Genomic DNA, 23,220 nt, shown 5'->3' on the forward strand with positions numbered 1-23,220 from the left:
GTCCCCGCGCCGGCTGCGCCCAGTCCCTACTCGGAGTAGACCCGTTGGAATCCATTCCCTCCCCCCCACCCCCTGCTTCGACGTGTCTGCCTGCTGCTTCTCGGGTGTTTTTCCTCTGGCCATGAGCATGATTGGAACGGCAGATCATTGTTCTCGCTTTTCTGTCCCATTGGGATGGGTTCCGGCCACCCTCGCTTTTAATTCGTCTCGTCCCATCTTAGCCCCCCCCCCACCTTCTTCCCTTATGCCTTTTAAATCGGCGGATGACAATTGCTGTGCGCAAATGGGACTCTCGAAATCTCCACCCTGTTTGTGGTGAAAGGGAAATTTGAACAAGAGAGAGGTTTCCTTAAATTTCTCTCAAGGCAGCGGTTCTAAAACTTTTTTTTTTTTAATTCCCCTCTCTGGGGCACACTTTCAGAATGAAAATTGCCACGCCGGATTTTTTATTTATTGGTAAACGAAAAGAGGCACAACCCAGCAGTACTTGCTTTATAACACATGACACGACTGCTTTGCAATATGATTGGTTGACATTGGAGAAAGTATAAAACAATGCTGCTGCATAAGAACATGAACGATTTCCAAAATATATCAATAAACGATCCTCCTATTTTCTAAAAAATATGTTTAGAGGTGCACCCTACTCATCTTGAAATGTTGTTGTTGTTTAGTCGTTTAGTCGTGTCCGACTCTTCGTGACCCCATGGCCCAGAGCACGCCAGGCACCTCTGTCCTCCACTACCTCCCGCAGTTTGGTCAAACTCATGCTGGTAACATCTTGAAATACTGCCCCTCAATGAGGCCAAACTTAGATTCACAAAATGTTTAGGGGTATGCGAACCCCTGCGTTCCCCCCCCCCCCCGAAAAAAGCACTGTGTATATGTGTATAGAAACTCAATGAGAGGTGTGAACTTGCTTTTGCCAGGTAATTCCATTTATGTTAGGTAAAGGTAAAGGTACCCCTGCCCGTACGGGCCAGTCTTGACAGACTCTAGGGTTGTGCGCTCATCTCACTCAAGAGGCCGGGGGCCAGCGCTGTCCGCAGACACTTCCGGGTCACGTGGCCAGCGTGACAAAGCTGTATCTGGCGAGCCAGAGCCACAAACGGAAACGCCGTTTACCTTCCCGCTAGTAAGCGGTCCCTATTTATCTACTTGCACCCGGGGGTGCTTTCAAACTGCTAGGTTGGCAGGCGCTGGGACCGAGCAACGGGAGCGCACCCCGCCGCGGGGATTCGAACCTCCGACCTTTCGATCGGCAAGTCCTAGGCGCTGCGGCTTTAACCCACAGCGCCACCCGTGTCCCTATGTTAGGTCTACTTTGCTATTAATGCCAGGGTTGCAGGTTATCCCTGTATAGGGCTGCATATTCCTGCATTGCAGGGGGCTGGTCTAGACTACTAGAGGGTTGTCAGGGTCCCTTTCCAACTCAACAATTCCATGATTCATAATATGTAGTGTGCGCCTCAGACTTTGGCAAGCAGAGGGAGTTCTCCAATAAGGGTCTTACCAGGTGGTTGGTTTAGCATCACTGCACTAAACTGAAAGTATAAAGGGGATAAGAAAGGTGCAGATTAGGAGGGGGAGGGAGATTACCATTTCATAAGACTTCCTGAATTTGCTAACCAGTTATAGTGGAAATCACAAAGGACCATCAGAATCCCCAGGTAGTTTGTTGGTGTTCTCTGCCTGAGATGCTGAAGATCCATCTGTCAAGGCTCTTGGGAGCTACCAATCCTTGATATAAAATAAGAGCACTCCTCACCACAATACTATTAGTGAAAACAACAGGTAATGTACCTCTCACCAGCACTGAACCCCTTAGATTTTGTAACATCCTCCCTCCTTTACATGTGGCAGAGCAGAAAGGAAACGCATATGCTAAAAATAAACAGCACTCACAGCTGCTAGTCACATGCGCTTAACTGTTTGATGAAGGTGGCTTGCATCTTCAAAATGAATTCAGGCACTAAAAAATCAAATTTCTAATATACTAGCCCATTTCACAGTCCACCGTCAATTCAGCAAGCCACTAACCAAATTAAGAATGCCCAATATAGCTGTAATTTTTAAACTTACAAAGCTTGGTGATCATTAATGTTATAGCAAGAAACATGGTTTTGACCTATAAAGCCTTGTGGCTCAGAACCCCAATACCTCAAGGACTACATCTCCCCATATGAACCAATCTGGACCATGCGTTAGCCATCCAAGGTCCTTCTCCATGGGCCCTCTCCAAGGGAGATGTGGAGGGTGGCAACCCGAGAGTATACTCTTAGTGGGTGGTTCCCTAGAAACGAATAGATGGGAGACTGCCTGCTCCTTTCCGTGAGGCAACTCCTTTTGGGGAGGCAACTAGCAGTAAATCTGATCCTGACCCCACCTCCAGAGATATGTCAGAGCCAGCATGAGCAACCTTGCAGACACAGCCCAAGTGAAGGAGCGCCCAGTCCCAGAACTCCAGCTTCTTGTCGCACAAACACTCTGCCCCACACTCCAAAAGAAAGGTGCAGAAGGGTGTACTGCTTGTTACAGGGGTAGGCAACCTAAGGCCCGGGGGCCGAATGCGGCCCAATCGCCTTCTCAATCCGGCCCGTGGACAGTCTGGGAATCAGTGTGTTTTTACATGAGTAGAATGTGTCCTTTTATTTCTGGGTTGTTTGTGGGGCTGACCCCTCGCTTGTTAGATCAATGTATTAAGGCTGCATTTAGCCATGTATATTACCTCTGGTGTACGTTCTGAACCTTGTAACCTGTAGTTTGTCTAATGTACTGATCTGATTAAGCATTAAAGCCTTTGGAAGAATGGAAGTTTGGAGTTCCAGTTCTTTGTAAGGTGGGGAGGGCCAAGGCACCTGGGAAGAGCAGTCTATAAACTGGGGCTGCTACAGAGAAGGCCTCTTCTTTATCACCACCCTTCAGACCTTCCTTGGAACTGGTTCAATAAATTCTGTTCCATACAGTGTGGGCCTCTAGGAATGGTGTATAGGATTGGGCTGTTTGCTACCCAGAAAAGAGGCATAAAGAAATGTTCAGCTTTTTTATTTCATATGACTTAAGCAGGTATTAAAAAATCAAGTTATACTTTCCCAAACATTAAATTCTCTAAAATTCAGGACACAGCATCACCTGTGGTGGTAGAAACATCAATCAATGGTATGCAGATAAGGAGAAGGCAAATGTATTTAAATCTGTTTTACAATACTCCCCGCTTTGCCGCAACCCCCCACCCCCAGCTGAGCGTGTAGTGTTTTACTTAGTAAAAACAAGCAAGATAGCAATTAATCCACACTAGACAGTATGAAACATACATGATGTTTTAAGGGTTCCCGTGAAAAATGAGATGCTTAAAAACTGCAGGCAAACAAAAGGCAATTATATCAGTCTGCATAGTTTTTCAGAGTTTTATACTCGGTCATTTAGAATAGGCTGATGGGATACGTGAGTTTCCTTGTAATTCAAGTTATGCAGTTCATCTCAGATTTGTTACCCTTACAGAAAACAACAAGCCATGTACATGTGCAATGAGATAAAGACAAAAGAATCAAAGGTGTGTGAAATTTAGAGGACAGGTATCAAGTGGAAAGAAATAAATCATGCATCAACTAGTGGAATTTATTACTAGTACTTCAGTCTATCCCTGAAGAAGTAGTGCAAATTTATCAGTATACTATTAACCGTATTAATGTGCTCTGCTTTTCTTTTAATGAAAATATACTATTTCTAAAATATCCCAATGTCCTCTAAAACTAATAAATTTATAGTATTTTATGGACTTTGTCTTCAGTCTTTGAAACCGAAAATATTTACACTTTACAAAGAAAAGAATACTCCAAACATTTCAAATTAATTTACAAATTATTCCTAGGATATCCTTGCCACCTTACATTTTGTAGATCAAAAATTACACATATAATAATTTACAAATGGTAGACAAACACCCTCAAAGTGTCAGATATGTTGAAAATAAGTCACGTTAGCTGCAAACAGTTCTTCACAAATCCTATTCTTCAACATATTCTGAACTGACCAAATATCACTTAATAAACTGTTTATCCTAAATAAAATGTGGATTAAAATATCAAGTTGCAAGGTCTGTGCTGACTTCACAAGTGCTTGTAATGTTTTTAAATGATTCCTGAAAGGAATTATAAAATTTAACAAAAAACTGACATGAAGGCAGACAGCAAACCGAGTGATCTGCAACATTTAAATATTTTCAGTGCACTCCCTATTTTCTGCATATTGTTTAATATATTTGAGAAAAATACTAATTTATTATGGGAACAAGTTATACAAGCTCACACATTATGTTCCATCTCATAAGGCTGCTGCTCTGAATAGGCACAAATTTAAGTCATGATAGCTTACCACTATCACTGAAATAAGTTTTCAGTGTAAGAAACCATATAAAACTAGTCCACACAGTAATTGATCCTCAAGAGCATGTGCCCTTAACAACTTTGCTTCTTACACCACAGGCTTCTTACATGTGCATATGATTCAGCAAATTTCTCATTGGCATCAATGGCACTTTGCTCAATATATGAACTTAAACATGCATTTTAAGTCTGAGCAGGAGAGCCTATAGACAAAAATGAATTCATACTGTCTTTAAAAAAAGATGATGGCTATTATTGAAAGCGTTAGCTATATCTATTTGGATTGCAGTAGGAGGGGGGAAAAACACCTTTAAAGATATTATAACTGCTAGTTGGATGACATTTTTTCCCAGGCAAAAGTTTGTGAAAGGCACATAAATCTATTTTTAAAAGCCCACTTGTGTTCAAATCCTCTCCTATAGGGACAAAGATTTTAGGAAAAAACTCTACATAAGGCATCAATGTTTTCCTCTTGTCCAATACATCAGAATAAGCACCACTTATAACAATGTTCAAAGAAAATAATCCAACCAGTCTCCTTCAAAAGTGAGTTTGCACGTGCGACATCATCTGTGAAGAAGATGAAGAGGAATTGGGAAATCTGGGGTTGTTCGCAATTTGCAGTTCTTCTAGTCGTCTCACGTAGTCATCGCGCAATGCCAGTAGCTCCATGTAACGCTGTTCCACTGGATTTGGCTGCTAGACACAGTTGAAAGATTTTAAAATATGTTATTTGGACTTCGCTGAAGATACAGAATAATCCAAGATTTGATAGCTAAATCAGATCCAAGACCTCCATCTTCAAGTCCATATGTGTAGAGATGACTGGCTGCATTCAGATATTATGCTTTAGCAAGATTTAACAGGTTCATGCATTTCCCTCCCAAATGGGCTCAAGGAAGAATTCAAAAACTTCTGCTTTCTGTTAAGAGTCGCTTGCTGCGCCACCCACTCAGAACTATGGTTAACATCAACTATTTATCTTGTTTTTCACCAGTAAAGGTTCCAACATCAGTTTTTTAAAAAGACAGTACGTGCCCCGAGGCTTACAATCTAAAAAGACAAGACAAAGGGAAAATAGATGGGGCGGCGGGGAGAGGAGATAAGTAAACTGAAGAACAAGTTATTCTAATGTTGCAATGACTGGCTCGGGTGGACAAGTTCAAGAAAAGTTGCCAAACACTGTCCATCTCTCAGCTGTGCCAGCAGAGTATTCCCACTTCCTTCCTCCGCTGCAGCCTGTTGTAATTGTTGCTGCCAGGCAACAGGGGATGGGAAGATGCCGCCTCATTTGTTCTCTTCCCACCTCTTATAACAGCCTGTAGTTAGTTCTCTATGGTTCTGAAAGCAAGACTTGTTTTAAATCAACTATAATGAATGAACCACAGTTTGTTAGTATGGATGAGATGACAAACTGTAGTTGACTAGGAGCAGAAGCAAAAGTTTCCAGGCTTCCTAGTCCTAGCCCTGCAGGAGGAGAGGGGAAGGTGATCTGCATAAGCCTTGGAGCAGGTTAGATCGATCATAGTTGAGAATGACACTAGAATTCCACCTTTCAATGAGGTCTTTCTTCAGGGTGACATTTACACTCACTCACTCTCTCTCTCTCTCTCTCTCTCTCTCTCTCTCTCTCTCTCTCTCTCTCTCTCTCTTAATACAAATAATGGCAATACATGAAATTGCTTTCCTAGGCCCTTTCAGTAACAAATCTCTTAAAGCAGAGCCTATGTCCAGCATTGATCTGCCTCCCCAAACCCTTTATCTGCTTGCTATCAAGCCAAGGAAGAGCACAAACGAGACCAGATAGTTAACGCCATTTGCGGAGGTTGGGCAGTCATTCCAGTGAACTGGGCTGCACCACCTGCCCTAAAATATTTAAATGTCCCCATTCCGAGTGCTATGGTTATGTATGTGGCTAAAAAGAAACAACTTTACATATCTCTCTCCCAGTAAACTAATTTACAGGTGTGTTTTTATGTTCTAGAACGCATTTCTTTTCTATCCATGCAAAGACCTTCAAAGCAGGCACACTGGATTTATAGTGTCTGCAACTCTGAATGGCATACAGAGCATTGCCTGGCTTTCTTCCAGCCCCCAGCATGCTGTAAACACAACTGGAGACACAGTACAGAAAAACGCTGCCTTGAGGCTGCTGCTGCTTTCCAGTGGATTGCTGATAAAGACTGCTTGTTAAACACAGACACTCTCTTCTCTCTTTGCTCCCAGCTGTTGTACCAAATATTGAGGCTAAGAAGTATCAAGTGTATCCCATCTTTTTCTCCTCAGTAGATCGACTTTTACACAGCAGTTAACCAGGAAGAGAAATACGGAATGCTTGAAGAGCAGCCAGAAGGGGTTCAATACTGAGGCAGAAAAGGGGATTACTCACCTTGCATTATAGCTTTCTAATTCCCCAACCCCAAGCACATTCCCATGGAACGTACTTCCAAGTAAATGTTCTTATGGCTGGCTTCCAGTATTACCCCAAAACAGGGAAGCAGAGAATATAAGTCCTGCTAAATCAGACCAAGGCCGATCTATGTTCTCATAGTGGCCAACCCACAAACTACGAGGAGCCCAAAAAGCAGGATATGAATGCAACAGCACACTTCTACTTGCGATCGCCAGCAACTGAGTTTCAGAGGCACGCTGCCTCAGATACTGGATTTAATATAGCCCTCGTGGCTAATAGCTACTAAGAGCCACATTCTCCCTGAATTTGTGACAGGGTGACAGCCTTCACTGCATCTTGTGCGAGGGAATTCCACAGTCTAACTGTATATTCTGTGGAGAAGTACTTTATCTTGTCTGTCCCTCAATCTCCCATCATTCAGCTTCCTTGGATGATTCCCAGCTTCTAGTAAGCATAGCCTTCCTCACTTTCGCAACACCATGCACCTTTTTATACTCATCATATCCCTCCTTATTCATGTCCCCCCCCAAACTGCTACAAATGTTGTAGCCTATAACAACACCTTTCCTTTCTCCCCCCCCCCAAATCATTTTTATTAAATCTCCCAGAACATTATACATTTTTGAACCTTTAAAGTTTCTTTTTGACATCCCACCCCCATTTCCTCATGTGTTTGGTTTCTACAACATACAATTTTACTATCTAAACACCAGTATTGTTAATTCTTTCATTAATCTGCTGCTTGTATTTCAAATCCCGCCAGTGACTTCCTGTACGGGTGATACTTTAATATGTAATCATTTTCTGCAACTTTTCCAGCTCTACAAGGGTCCTTTTCGAGGTGCAACAGCCATAAGTGTATGCAGATGTGTCATTACCAAGGAGGCAGGCTTAGTCGTTGCTTAAGAACTAAACCTGCTTCCGGGTCTGGGTCCTGACCGGAAGGATACTGGAATCAGCAAGGGAAACCCACATGACCTGAAAGTGTTGCTGTGCAATGCCAGGTCAATGATTCATAAGACCACTGCCATCCACGACCTGGTTGTGGATGGAGGACTTGACCTGGCATGTGTGACAGAGACTTGGTTGGATGAAGCAGATGGGCCTGTCCTTGCCGCTGCTTGTCCACAAGGTTTCTCTTACGCACAGCAACCCAGGTCATGTGGGCGACAGGGGGGGGGGGGGTTGCAGTGATTTTTAGGAAGTCATTAGTTTGCACCAGGCGTTCTATTGGGAAGACCCAGTTCTCTGAGTGCATGTTCTGGAAGTTGGGCAATAGGGGCAGTACAGGATTCCTTTTGGTGTACTGACCTCCCTGCTGCACCAAGGATTCCCTGCCCGAGCTGCTTCAGGTCGTGGCGGATGTGCTCCTGGAGACACCTAGTTTACATGGAGCCCAGACAGCCCCATGGTTTTCCCCGGAGCGGAGGGCGATGAAACAATTGTTGAGACGGCTAGAGCGCCAGTGGCGGAAAACTCATTCTGAATTGGACCGGACACAGGTTAGAGCTCAACACTGAGCCTACAACAGCAAAGAGTACCTTCTTTACCGCCTCTATTGCATTTGCACAAAACAGCAGCAGGAGACTCTTTCAGGTGGTTCACAATCTATCAGAACCTCCTTCATCACTGGGGCCTGGTAGGAACCCTAAGATCTTCTGAAATGCTTTTGCAAAGTTTTTTGCAGATAAAGTTGCTCAGATTCGGAAGGAGGTAGACTCCACCGTGGGAATAGGGCCGGGGCAGAAGAGTGCTGGAGTCCTGTCTAGTCATGTTATATGGGATCAATTCCAATCTATTACCAATTCTGTTACAGAAAAGGGGGGATATGAGTGTTCAGACCCCTGGGCTCTCACTTGTAGGGTGCCTCAGAGATCCCATTCTTTTTAATATCTATATGAAGCCGCTGGGAGAGATCATCGTGGGGTTTGGGCTGGGTGTCCATCAGTATGCAGATAACACCCAACTCTACCTCTCTTTTAAATCAGAACCAGTGAAGGCGGTGCAGGTCCTGTGTGAGTGCCTGGAGGTGGTTAGAGGATGGATGGCGGCTAACAGATTGAGGTTGAATCCTGGCAAGACAGAAGTATTGTTTTTGGGGGACAGGGGGTGTGGGGGACTCCCTGGTCCTAAATGGGGTAACTGTGCCCCTGAAGGACCAGATGCACAGCCTGGGAGTCATTTTGGACTCACAGCTGTCCATGGAGGCGCAGGTCAATTCTGTGTCCAGGACAGATGTCTACCAGCTCCATCTGGTACCCAGGCTGAGACCCTCCCTGCCCGTGGACTGTCTTGCCAGGGTGGTGCATGCTCTAGTTATCTCCTGCTTGGACTACTGCAACGTGCTCTACGTGGGGCTACCTTTGAATGTGACCCGGAAACTACAACTAATCCAGAATGCGGCAGCTAGACTGGTGACTGGGAGTGGCTGCTGGGACCATATAACATATAACCTGCATTGGCTCCCAGTACGTTTCCGATCACAATTCAAAGTGTTGGTGCTGACCTTTAAAGCCCTAAAAGGCCTCGGTCCTGTATACCTGAAGGAGCGTCTCCACCCCCGTCATTCAGCCCAGACACTGAGATCCAAGGGCCTTCTAGTGGTTTCCTCACTGTGAGAAGTGAAGTTACAGGGAACCAGGCAGAGGGCCTTCTTGGTAGTGGTGCCTGCCCTGTGGAACGCCCTTCCATCAGATGTCAAGGAAATAAGCCACTATCCTACTTTTAAAAGACATCTGAAGGCAGCCCTGTCTAGGGAAGCTTTTAATGTTTAATGCTGTATTGTGTTTTTAATATTCAATTGGGAGCTGCCCAGAGTGGCTGGGGAAACCCAGCCAGATGGGTGGGATATAAATAATAAATTATCATCATCATCATCATCATCATCATCATCATCGCTAAAGATGCGACATCCAAAGAGGGAGATTTTGATCCCTAGCATTGCCACTGAAAAGGATCTCAGCCAGCTGAACTAGGAGCCTGGGAACACTGCCGTCTTTCCCAACCTGGTACCCTCCAGATATACTAACCACAGCTCACATCAGCCCCAGCCAGCATGGTCTATAATAAGGGACGATGGAGGCTGCAGTAAAAAAATACATATGGCGGGCACCAGATTGAAGAAAAGCAGGATACAGAACAGTTAGCAAGACAGACTGGTGGCTTGATGTGGCATGAGGTAGCTCCCTATGTTCATGCAACTTTGAAGGGGAGTGAGACAGAAAACAGGTTACAAATCTATAAGTGCTACGAATACTTCAGCAGCTGTCCAATACTTTAAAATAATCATAATCATAATAAACTTACTTGATGCCTGATTCTCGGGTTCCACCTAATATAATAATTGACCCAAAGTTCCAAGTGCCTCATGCTTGCTACTGGATAAAGAACACGATTTAATTCTTTAGCATAAAAGGGATTGATATACTTTGATTTTGCACTGTTGATCAGGGACCACAGAGATAACGTTTTTTCGCTCAGTTTCTGCAAAGAAAACGAAAGTGTCAGCATTAATTTAAACCACTTGGCATGCTGTAGAAGAATGTGATGCAGCGTTTACATTTCCACACAGCTGTTATCTCATAGAATCACACAGGCGATAGATATACAGTATCTTTGCTAAAAAGCATCTTCAAAAGTAGCCCTTCAAAGTGGCAACCTCTTCATTTTCTAACTGCATGTAAACGATGAATATGTTTTAATGCTAGTATTCTTCTGTCACCAACTTCATTTTAGCCATTCATTGCTGCAACCAAATGTAACTATGCAAAGAGCTTAATTTCAAATAAAGTTATTAAAGGCATGCAGCTTTCATCTCACATGATCGCTATTGTTAACTCTGAGTTCAGATTGATTTTTATGGACCTAGAGATGTTGTAAGATATGACTGGAATAACAGACCCCAAGTAACATGAAATGGTGCATATAACATGAATACAGACATACACAAAGTCTTACATCCTTTCCAAACTCAGTCCAAAATCATCTGAGCACTAACTTACCTCTTTCTCTCTTACAGAGTCGCAGTTATACAAGAAAGTACCAAAACGGCAGGAGTACAAATGATCCAGAATTGTAATCAAAAATTGGTCATTGAATTCAAAAGCTGTAGGGAACTAGACACAAGAGGAAGAGAAATCAAGAGCAAGTTATCTTTTATCTTTCTGAATAACAGAGGTGTGTGTTTCATATGGCAACAGTAACAAGTCAAATTTATTTTCCATTTATCCCCCTTTTCAACATATTTTTCATGCACCACTTTGAAATTAATTTACAAAAATTATAACCCACCTTACTCTGCAATGCAGATATAACACACTTTACAATAGCTTGTATAATACTGAAGGCGGGATTTAACTAATGGGTCCCAACAACAGTAGGCCTACACAAGCTGTTTGTTCTACAGGGCTTCTATCTCCCACCACCACCACATACACATTGGCTCAAGAGGGTATGGGGAACCCCCAGAACAGCACACAGAGCAAGGAGTGGCAGGGGGTGGGGTTGTTCATCTGGCAAGCCAAAAAATGCTTGCCCTGAGAGAACAACCGCCTTAGTGTGTCACTGAATTCCTCCCTATAAAAATGCTGTTTTAAAGAGAAGCACAAAACACAAGACTCCAGGCAACCTAAGACCAGGGATGTAAAAGCCAAAACCAGCTCCCTGAAAGCAAATTGCTGGCCAGTGAAAGTGGCATAACATTGGCAGAATATGTTCCATCCTGCTAACTCCGGAACAAACTAGGATTGCTGCATCTTGACTAACTGAAGTTTCTGGGTGGTCTTCAAAGGAAGCCCCACATAAAGTGCACTACAAAAGAGCTGAATGGAGTATGAAAGACTATTGCCAGGTTTGACACTCCCCAAGAAAGCAGATAGTTGGAAAACCAGATGCGGCTGATAAAATATACTCTTAGCCATTCCTACATCTGAACATGCATAAGCAAAGATGGATTCAAGAGCATCCTGTTGCAAAACATGCTGAACAGCTACTTCAAAGTCATCAAAACCCCTAATCAATGGAATTTTACCTTCCACAAATTCAGTTTGTTCACCTTCATTGATCCCACATGCCCCCCCAAATGAGTCAGAACTTCCATTGCATTTCCAAAATTAGTCAGAGGAAACAAGAGAGAGCTGGGTTCATTGTCATACTGGTGATACCAAAGTCTCTGGATGACCTCACACAGGTCACCTTAGAGAACAACTCCCAGTCAATATACTAGGTATAACCAGACAGGATTACATTCGTTACATTAGCCTTAGGCAACACAACTTACTTGTTTACAGATCTGCCACACACAGTCAATGAACTGGAGGAAAATAGGTGACCTATCAGCATCAGCATGATTTTTGTCTCCATGACCAATTCTCTGAAATGAGAATCACACAAACCTCACTTGAGTCAGTTCACTCTGTCTTGGGAATCTCAAGATGGCCGGTGGCAAATGTAAGATTGACTCAATGCTGACTATTCTTCAGTGAATTTAAATGAGAATTAATGGTCCAGGATGAAGTTCACTCTTTATAAAACCTCAATGAGATTTTATAGTTGCACTGTTTAGTGTGTTGAGCCAAAGGTGGCACCCTTTCTTTGGCAACCCTGCACCTAACCACTCCCACGAGCCCTCCTTTGGTCCTCTGGCTCAGAACACTTTGGCTGGTTTGTGTCCTTGAATTACCACAGTTAAAAGACCAATGGGCTTTTAAGTTATACTGATTTCAAGAGGGAGTTAAAGCACAAGCTCAAGCTTGGCTGGATTATGTCCCTAATTTGGAGCGTTTTCTCTCAGTTTAGCACCCCAAGTATTTTTATACAGAAAACTGTGAACCTGTTATGTTTAAGAATATGCATTTTACAAGCATTACCCATTTCCACATTATGGATAATAAGGGGAGCATTAATATGAACGACAATAAGTCTATCATCTACAATTCTTGCAGGACCACCCCCATGTTACAACCGTCCAATCATTTTTCACTTTCTAAATGTTGAACAACACACTGCTAAAGTGACAGCTCATTTATTCAAAGGTGGCCCCATTTGCCAAATAACTTGAAACTAGATGGCACAAACAAAGGCTTTTAAAATGGACTTGGAGCCGTTTTCAAAGGACACATTAATTTATTATTGAAGCAGCAGTTAGCTGCCAAATTTTCAGTTATGCTCCTATACAACCATGTGGTTTTGCTTAGGGCAAAGATTTAGAAGCCATGTCTCTTTTGTCTGGGAAAATCTGCTCACATACACAGGTATGACAGCCCAAGTTTGCTATAAAGGCCTAATGGTAAATGAACACAGGTAAATTAAGTTTGTGTACATGACTGCTTGACACAAAACACTATTCTTTAGATCAGTGTTAAACCAACAATGCTAGTGAAACTGTTTTACTCTTGCAAATATGCTTTTAATCTCATTACTAATTTATAATGGATTTTATTGTTTTTGTACTTTAAAGCTTCACACAAGGGTCTTAAAATTTAAGTAGAGGTGGTGAACTAATGTCTTTCTGGGCCATATTGCACACAGAGAAGCACTACTTCAAACGCATGTATAAAAATGTCACTATCAAAATGTTCCTGGAGGAAGACACATAGGATATAGGCTGACTCTGCAACTGAACTGATTCTTCCAAGTGTCAAAGCAAGTTTAGTATATCCAATCAAGTGTCAGGCAGTCTGCAAAACACATTTAAGCATAGGCTGCTGAACAGAACTCATCATTAAAGTGCCATAGTAAAAGCAAAAGAGCATAAAACATAATGCCTTAAAATTACACACCAAAACTGGCACCCAAAACTGCCTCGCTGTGCATCAGAAAAATAAACACTGACATTACATATATCTCAACAAAGCTTAAATGCACCCTATGAGGTAGATTGGTATTACCCACATATTGCAGATGGTCAGTGGGGGTGCTTAAGACTGTCTGAATACCTCTAAGACAGTCTGTTATAGATTGCGGGGGGGGGGGGGTGGAGGGGGGGAAGTGGCACTTGCCTAAGGACACACAGAGAGCTCATGGCAGAGGAGATATTTGAACTGGAAATTTCCTAGTTCATTATTTCAGTCTCTTAGACAAATGTTACACCACAACTAGGACAAAACTTGAAGGTCCACTTGTCCAAGAGATATGTGTGATTGCACTTACAACCCACATGTGCTCATATGGGAACTGATTGTGGCATACATGCATGAAACCCTAAATCCCACAAATTATTTCTGTTCTCCCTGCCACCTCCTGAGATTGACAGTGTTTCACACCAAACTCATGTTTTGGCTTGGTGTTCTGTGTGAGCACCAAACTCAACAATGCTTAGCATTTTTTAATGTTCAAAGTGCTTCAAATGCACTCTCGCAAAAACCCATACAATAATCCTGTTTGACTAGCCACCCACATATTACAGACAGGAAACTTGTGACAGACAGATAGTGGCTTATCACATTGACCCTTCAGCTTGGTTCTTATTTGTTCTCACCGAAGCAAACTTGTGTCCAAAGCTTATCCATTCTTTCTGCACCAAAACTTGAAAGCCCACAATCGTCCGGTAGTAGCTGTCCAACATCAACATAGCTAGAGAGGTGAGTTGTGCTGTACGGTCCCAACCATCACTGCAGTGTACCAAAACCGAACTCTTTCCAGAGGAGACTCTGTCTGCTACTTGAATAGCACCTGTTAAAACAAGCTGGCGAAAGGAACAAAAATACAGTTGAGGTAACACTAAAGTTCTAATTAAAAAACTGAGACCACAATCCTGTGCTGCATAAGTGCACAAGTGTCAGGCATAGGTCAGCAATAAAAATAAAAAAGCACCCAGTGTCAGTGAAGCTAATCCATTATTCAAAGTAACCAAAACAGTGCAGGGCTGGCGATCACAGCAACATTTCCCAGTAGGTCTTGCCCCAATGAGGCACTTGCAAGGCCTGAAGGTCCCCGCCTTCCGACTGCTCTCTAAGGTTCCTCCTTCCCCAGCAGCCTAAGGCTCCTTTGCCTGGTCTCTCATTGCGCCACCTTCTTCATTTCTCTCTGTGTTCTGGGAGTCCAGGGGGGAGAGAAGCTGGTCACAGCAGGAGGGGGAGGCTACTTGACTTCTTCAGCTGCCTGCTTCCACTCTGCCACCTGGCCCCCCTCCTCTCCCGCCTCTGAGTCTGAACCACTCTCTTCCCCAGCCTCTTCCTGCTCACCAAACTCTGTTGCCTCTTCAGCTTCCGTAACTTCCTCCTCCCAGTCTGCTCCCTCTTACCACACATTGTCATCCCACCACCATTCCCTTGGGGGTTCCCCAGCTGGTGCCCCCCCCCCCACTTCTCTGCATCCAGCCAGTCCAGTCCATGACAATGAGCCAAGTGCTCTTTTTCATCCATACCTTGATATGTTCAAGCCAGTGGGTGGACTCCAGGCTAGATAGCCAGTGAGATTCCTCTACATGAGGGTAAACAATGTCCTTAAGCTTTTTCAAGGATTCCCGCATGACATGAATATTATGAATATCTAGGAAAACCAGCTCAGCATTGGCATATGCATCATCACTTTCATAACCTCCTCCAGTTGCCTGAGAGTCAAAAAAGGAAGTGTGTGTGTTTAGCCTCCATTGCACAATTACTACAATATCCCCCCCCAAGGAAAACACAATTGGCAACTTAAAAAATAAAGAGTGGTTACATCATACCATATTCTCACCAAAAAGAAAGTAAATTTGAGTTTAGACAGTTTATAATATATTTCAAAGCTTTCCACTAAAGCAGCAGTATCTATTTACCAAATAGATAGGATCAGTAAGTATCAGTACACAGAGCAAGAAGGAACTACTAAGGGTTTATGTAAGTGGACATGGTTCAAAAGGCATTTCTTTCTATCACAAGAATAGTATGTTTAACATCAAACATCTAAGTGGGTATTATGTAACACAGTCCAAATTTGCTAGTTTCCAGCACCATAAGCATTTGACCAATTAGTATTGCTTTAATCACAGCCCCAGGGCCTTCTAATTCCATTTTAAAGCCTCCTTTCTTCTAATAAAATCTTTCCAGTTCAAGCTTTGGCATCCTAATATTTTTATTTTATTTTTTTGGCTAAGCACAACTTAAAAATAAGCAAATGGCACTACAAAGAAAACAGTCTTTGTAATTTAGTTGCTAAATCTGCTCCATGGCAAGGGCTAGTAAAGAGACGAAAAGTACACACCCCTGAGGAGTTATGGAAACTCTGAACAGACTTTCCAAGGCATTTGCTGTCATCACATTTCCCAAAGCAGAGCAAAGTTTAGCCAAGTTCTTTTAACTAAGGAAAAGCAAGTGCTTCTTTTTTTAATCAACGCTATGTAGTATGTTAGGCTGCAGAAGCCTATCTAGGCCCTGTCTGTCTGGAGCAAAAGGAGACAGTTAAATTTAGCTGTGGGAGGGGCTGAGTAATCCTGGGGTGTGGGTCAAGAAATAACAAAGCAAAGAGAATAGCCAGAGTGCAGGAGGGAAGGAATGTAACCACCAGACTTATCATAAACAATTTCCAAATTTTGCATTTTTCTCCATTTAAAGCAATGACAATTCCCCCACTGTTTCCAAAGTTTAAAAGGTCAGAAACACTGTTCTTCTTAGACTAAGGAAAGAGCTGCCAGGCGCAGTCCTGGATATCATAGAAGTTGCCCATGAAGAAAGCAGACACACAAAGCCAAGAGAATGCATTTGTATGCTTATCATTTCCTCTATGAACCTACCCATCCATTCAGATCTGCTGGCAAGGCACTACTCCAATTCTTACCCATTAGGGAGTCCTAACCTGCTCACCTTTCGTACTCCCTTTTCAATCAAAGCATTTGGGCAAAGTGGATTAAACTAGCTAATTTTTTATTTGTGGTTTCCTGCTGGGTTTATTGGAATTTTAGCATTCCTGCTGGTTGCATTTCATTGCCCATATATTTTTCAGTTATTTTTAAGTCGCACAGGGTTTACAGTTAACAGAAGTAGGGCAGAATGGTTTAAAATAAACCAGATCTGGAGATGCCATGCCCATCCCCCGCTTGCCAAGTTTAAATCTTGTTAGGAGGAACTTGAACTCCTACCACAAAGGCTTACTTGAAGCAGATTCTGCGGCTGACACAAAATGATAACGTTCCGGTCAACCACCAAAGCTGACTGTGCAGAATATGATGCCATTTACAAATGACAAATCCAGAGAGCATTCTGAAGTAGCAGCTATTTCTAATATCTACAAAATACATTGCAAATAAAAGGCTCTTTAGCTACTGTTATAGTGGTGCTACGAAGACATTCACTTACCTTATTGGCTACAGCATTAACACTGGGTCTTGCATCATAAATAGTCAGTTTGGAGAGCTGGCCATTTGTTTCCCTGATGAGCTCCAGATACCTTTCATCATCTTTGTTTCTTTTGCCACTCATACCAACAAGTGGCTGGCTAGAGCGTGTGATAACGGCTTGGTTCTCGGGATGGATCCACGACAACACCTGTGGCACAGAAATACAGTTTGAGCCCAATTTCAGAAAAATCGGAAGAGAATGTACTTTGCATCTGCTGAAGTTCAATTCTCGAAGCAAGTCTGGAATTAATGTTAGACACCCTTTCAATATTACATGAGCACCACAGAAAGCATATTTCTGTGGATTCATCTCACGGCACTCATGTGACATTGAAAGGCCTGCAGGTATATGGCTGAAGCCAATCATGGAAGTCCTTTCTAAAGAAGGGAAGTGCATGCTAAGATGATAAGGTAACTTTTGAAAGGGCACCGCAGTCGAGGATGGGAAGTTAATAGTTCTGAAAATGCATTCAACAACCAGCTCAAAGCTAGAATCCTTCACTCATACAAGGAAGATAACAGGAGTGTTCCAAATATTGACAAGAGCTTGACTGAAGTTCACAAGAGAAGTAATTAATTTACCCTTTTTTCTTTTTCAAATTGAGGCCTTTAATTTTGCTCAAGACTAGATAACAACTTTTAAGATATCATTCACCTTTACAATTAAGTTATTTAAGTCAATTATACAACACTCTCACTTTAGAAAATGCTAAGGTTATTTAAATGTAAGATCCCAAGCAGACAAGAATAGTTAGCAACATAGAGGCATTTTATAATAGCTCTCTTCCTGCCTTGAAATACACAAACAGGTTTCTGTTTTCAAATGCTCATTTGCTCAGCAGTTCTCAACTTCAAAAAACAATTGATAGATGAAATCACTTACAGGAATTCTACCTCGGGACCTGAAAGCAGAAACCTTCTTGAGATCCTCATCTGTGGCATTATATGGCACTACCAAGAGGGATGGGTAAGTGTCACAAAGTGCATAATGCTCATTGAGAAACGTTATCCTCCACTGTTCATTGGGCAGACGCTTAAAGAGAAAAGAGATAATATTTATGTGTCACCTTCTTGTATCTGCTTAAAAGCATGCGTCAAGGAACATAACTGGTGTGCTATTATGGCCACAGGGTGGCAACCACCTACCAATTTACCATGGATAGCTCTAAACATCAGAACAGGAGATGTGAAGAAGATAAAGGCTCACATGTGAGCAGATGCCGCTGATAGGGTGTTTTCTATATCTTAAAAATTATAAAAACAGTGAGGAACCTTAGAGCCTTTTTCTTCTCTGGAGTTTGACAAAAAAACAGAAGTGATTGGAATTTGCTCTGTCAGAAGGTATTTGTTGTCCTACAGAAAAATCAGTAATTAAAATGTAAACCAAAAACGGTACCAAAAATGGCAATGGAAAGCAGCTGAAAGGAAGCTTCCTTCTACAACCTCTTTTCACCATTATAACTCCCAAACATCCATTACTTGTGTTTAAGGGTCAATGAAGTTGAAGGCAGCTTCTGTGTTCAAATTATACAATTAATTTCTGCAAGGAGTCTGCTGACCTAACAGGATGTTGGAGGACGACCCCCAAAGCCCACCATATTATTGAGAAAGGATGACTAGCTCTCCATCTGCACTTGCATGCAAACTGGTATTTATGTGGGCTTTTGAGTATTTTTTCACCTTTTCTTAAGATCTGGATCTCTAACCTTGGACCATACAGATGCATTATTGAACCTGAATACTCCATATTCCATCAGAAAAATTACAAGAGGGAAAAAATCCACGAGAGTTATGATTTATATTAACATGCATTCAACTTTTTTAAATCTATGTTTGTAATTCTCACAATGCAGTATGAAATGAGGCTTTGGGATTGTTCTGAGGTTAAATTGGATGCATCTTACTTGAACCAATTTTTCATCTTGTCATTTTCTCCTTTTAAACTGAAGTGTGGTATTTTGAAATGATGTGCACAGAAGAGGCCACTTAAATTGTGCCCTAACTGCACAAATCGTTTTGAATTATGTGGAATAAAAGCAGCAAAAAAGCTGGGTGCATGATCTGTAAAGATCAGTAATGTCAGAAATGTCTAACTAAAGGTTTTTTAAAAATCCCAAGGCTAGGAAAAAACACCTACACACCTATACAGTGAATTCCATTAAGAACTGAAATGCTTTACTAACAAATATTTTTCTTCTGGATTCAATATAGGATGCCAGTTGTTGTTGTCATCTCAAGAGACAATGGAGTGCACCTCTGGGGGTGAAGTCAAACGGGTGGAAAATCACAGCACCTGCTGTGGCCGAAGAGTAACTCCTTAACTGCTGCCTCCTACATTGTTTCTGCTGCATTCGTAGCACCAAACTGACTTCTCTGTGGCAGATTGTATGGAGTTCCTGGGCTGCCAGATGATAATGCCCCCCTCTTGGCCTTGCTGAGCAATACATGTGGCACCAGTTTGGCTGCAGGAATTGCTGGAAGGAGGCATACAAGATGCCATCCAACTGTGTTATCGAGACTCCACTTTGAATTTGTGTAGGGTTTGTTCCTTAGTCTTTTCTTCTCCTGAAGAAAAGGCAGTGGGTAAGGACTTTTCCTTTGGGTTTACTCCCAAAGCATTTCTCACAAAGGAGTATAGCCTCAAGACAGCAGGTGTTTAGGATCAAAGTCTTCCTTCCCATAAATGGGTACCTTCCCAGGTTGACGAGCCCCACCTGCCCCTCACTACATCACGTGCAGTAACTGCGTTCTTGACCATTGGACCCACTAACGGTCTCGTCCACTCAATCTGCAGGAGCCTGTCTTCATGTGCAGGGGAAGTCCCTAAGTCACTGAGGGTTTGAGACCCATCAGCTACTCTCACCTAGTTTAGCCAGCCAGTTAACGACATTTCCCAGGGTGTGGTCACATACTGGCAGCTTCCAGTAGCCACAGGTGAGAGCTGAATGCAGAGTGGGGACCAAAGGTGGACAAACTACCCCCAGAAGGAGGATGACATGCCCCCCACCAGTACAACCCTTCCCATAACACCCCAGAGATGGTTCAACATCACACCTGTCAGAAACTATTTCATGAGTCAGATTCAAATGTTTTGTAACTTAAAAAGTTTCTCTGTATCCTATTTTTCTGTTCATTTAACCTGATTCAACCCCACAATATAAACAAATTGTCACACAGAGAAACAGCTCTGCAGATGCTGTGGTAAAGAAAAGACTTACCTGTCTCCTGTATTCAACCATGGGATTGTAGACCAGCCAGCCATTTTCAGAAAACTTCTCTTCATTTGCAAATGCAAAAAAAGGCTAGGAATGAAAAGAAATATTAGTCCTCGCAATTGCAACAGACAAAAGTATCTTCAAGGGGACAAGGCTGTCTTCAATTACGTCCCTAAAATAGTCAGTGACTGCTTTGCACATGTTCCTATCAGAGTCACTCTTGAAATTCAAGCAGCTTCCCTCCTGTTAAAAACATGCTTTCATTTTCATTTTGAAATGTAAATGAAGAAGAGGATTTATCTTTAAAACCTAGTTATATGCAGTTCCCTGTTCCATCAAACAGAGAGAGATGTCTTTTCAAGCTGAAGACTATCCAATAACACTCATTGTTGTGTAAGACAGATTAGTTGCCATCAATGAGAGAAAAAAGGTGCTTATTGCTCATTTGCAGAATGACTCCTGAAGCAATTCCACCCAAACATTCAGGTGCAGATTTACCCTGTCTAAGCCTTTTTTTTAAGAATAATTTTTTATTAACCGACCAATCACATCAAATCAAACCAAATTACATAAATTCCAAATTGCACAGCCGAATTTTAAATTTTTGTTGGGGGTACCCATATTTCAAGTTCCGAAGGGGATCCAATCAACTTCTTGCTTCTTACTGCTGTTTTAATGTCCACAAATCTAACCTTATGATGTTCACAGTACTATCCAGTACTTTCTTATTGTTTTTCCACATCTCTTGTTGTTATTTTCATATATTTTTCCTTTCTCTTTGTGACCTCTGATAGTCTCCACAAGCTGGTTAGACAGTTTGCAATCCTGCGTGGATATTATTTTTTTTATCCAGTAGCCATATCCAGACATTTTCCATATAACATCACTTCCATACATCAAAACAGTCTTAGCGTCATTAATCTTCACCAATCTGCCTCCTTTCTCAAAACCTCTGAGGAGATTCACCAGGAATGCAGTCTGAAAACAAGTCCGTTCCTCCTCCCGGGTATAAATCCTTTAGCAAGATGGCGACTCCGAATTAATTGCTGCGCCATTCCAAAAGCTCTTATTGCTGCTCAATCTCCATAAAGCATACTTTTGGTTAAAGTTTATCTCCACACAGACCTTAATCATCCTGCTTGGGTCAGTTCAACCGACGATTCTAATGAGGAGGGGTTCTTGTAAATCACATAGAAGGAAAGTAAAAAAGTCCCCCCCCCATCCAGTCCCGTTGTCAAAATACCCAGCCTTTGGTGTATCTTCATCGTAAAATATTCCTGTTTCTCCAACCCGTCGTCTTCTTTCGCAGAGGTCACTTAAATTAGCAGACTTCACTCCCCTTCTTCACTTGAAATATGTGCATTTGCTTCTTTTGTAATTAATTATTCCAAATTGCTGCAGCTAGTGCGCGATCAGAGACAGCGTCCAGGAGAGCCGAGGTCCACACGGGGGCATTCTGCCTAGGGCCCTCACCCCCTTCTTTCGAATTAGGGGGTGATTTATGGGCACAGCAGGCAAGGGCAGTGTTCCCCATTTCCTTGGGGCAACAAGGGAGGCTGCCTACTCCCATAACAGCCTCTTAATTACCCCGTGTGGGTCGGAGAGATGGTAATGTCGGCCATCTTCCAATGCGCCCCTAGTGGCCCCTACCCTGTCAAAGCCTTATGGGTTCAAGAAAGGAATGTGGGAATGCAAACTGCGTCTCTTGACCACATTTAGTTGTTTCTGTGTCCATATTATTCAACTTCAAACTGGTTATAAATTATGGGTTAGGAATAACAGTGCAGACATAACATTAAGCGTGCGGGAGCGGTTATACAGTATTTTGGGGCCAATTCTGAACACTTCATCTCAAGTTTCAGTTTATTTAGGCTCTTGCCAATATTAGTAATCTGAATTACACCTACTCCAGGAATTCAAATATTTTAGGTATGCATCTTTTATTTAGAAACACCTCCAAAGGTGGACTAATGTCTGCGAATATACCAGTGATTTTATGCCTGAAGGAAAAGGGAGAGCAAGAATACACTTCAGTCTTAAATCCTTGTCACAGATGTAAGAGCCCTCTCCACCCATATGGCCAACTTTTAAATGGTCTCCGGTTTGTATAAGAATTGGCAAGGAAGGGTGAAAGTGAGGTGAACTGAATATGAAGTGCATCCCACGAGGTACAGGAAACCTTGGCAGATGTTACTAGAAAGATCTCATGCAGCTAGTGAAAAGTGAGCTGCTAAAATATGACAGAATAAGGTGAACTGAAGAAACGGGGCATCATTAAAATCCACAAACTGCTTCTCTATTCTTGTTTTTACAAAGGCAAGAAAATCAATTCCAGGGAAGGGGGGGGGGGATACGATAATCACAAAAGCATTGTTGAAACAACAACAATAAAGCAACAATAACAATTGTTGAAACAGACTAGTTCCAGTACCACAGGACTTACAATAAAACGTTGAGCAACATTCTCGCTCAAATTCTAGTCTATCTGAACATGTGGTATGGAAAGCAAAATGCTCTCCATAAAAATGATTTAAAATTGTATTATATGCTTACGAGCAAGAACAGCAAATCAGGAGCAATATCCTTTGCATATGTCCCTGAAGAAAGCTTCCTGTTATCTAGGGAAATTATCCAGCCTCTATCCGTCAAATGGATGGGAAAGCTAGTGTGCTGGGTGCCAGAATTTTTGCCCTCGAAACAATACTATTCACACAGGGGTATTTAAAACACCCAGAATCTCTTAAAACCACTAGAGTGGAGGTGGTAGAAAGAAAATACAAACAGTCCTGACCATAAAGAAAAGTACTGAGTATTTTGCTCTGGTGTCGTAATTTAGAGATGCGTGAGATTTTATTTATTATTTTGATTAGAATTATATTGCACGTTTTGAAT

At 42.3% G+C, this 23,220-nt stretch overlaps 1 protein-coding gene across 2 annotated transcripts in view; it reads right to left on the minus strand.

The window, feature by feature from the left end:
- Positions 1-3,029: 3,029 nt before the first annotated feature.
- MTM1 (myotubularin 1) overlaps positions 3,030-23,220 on the minus strand; it is a 42,004-nt gene continuing 21,813 nt past the window's right edge. Inside the window, exons 7-15 of one of the 2 annotated variants that reach the window (XM_077922608.1) lie at positions 20,332-20,415; positions 17,997-18,146; positions 17,073-17,261; positions 15,164-15,349; positions 14,276-14,482; positions 12,077-12,169; positions 10,800-10,913; positions 10,105-10,281; positions 3,030-5,081 (exon numbers count right to left, since the gene is read on the minus strand). In XM_077922608.1, coding sequence (XP_077778734.1) covers positions 4,926-5,081; positions 10,105-10,281; positions 10,800-10,913; positions 12,077-12,169; positions 14,276-14,482; positions 15,164-15,349; positions 17,073-17,261; positions 17,997-18,146; positions 20,332-20,415 — 1,356 coding nt within the window. In that variant the 3' untranslated portion in view covers positions 3,030-4,925. Of the gene's footprint in view, positions 5,085-10,104; positions 10,282-10,799; positions 10,914-12,076; positions 12,170-14,275; positions 14,483-15,163; positions 15,350-17,072; positions 17,262-17,996; positions 18,147-20,331; positions 20,416-23,220 lie in introns of both variants that reach the window. The other variant, XM_028714861.2, reaches the window with a different exon arrangement.

Source organism: Podarcis muralis, chromosome Z (genome assembly GCF_964188315.1).
Source record: "Podarcis muralis chromosome Z, rPodMur119.hap1.1, whole genome shotgun sequence".
In the NCBI taxonomy this organism is placed as follows: domain Eukaryota; kingdom Metazoa; phylum Chordata; class Lepidosauria; order Squamata; family Lacertidae; genus Podarcis; species Podarcis muralis.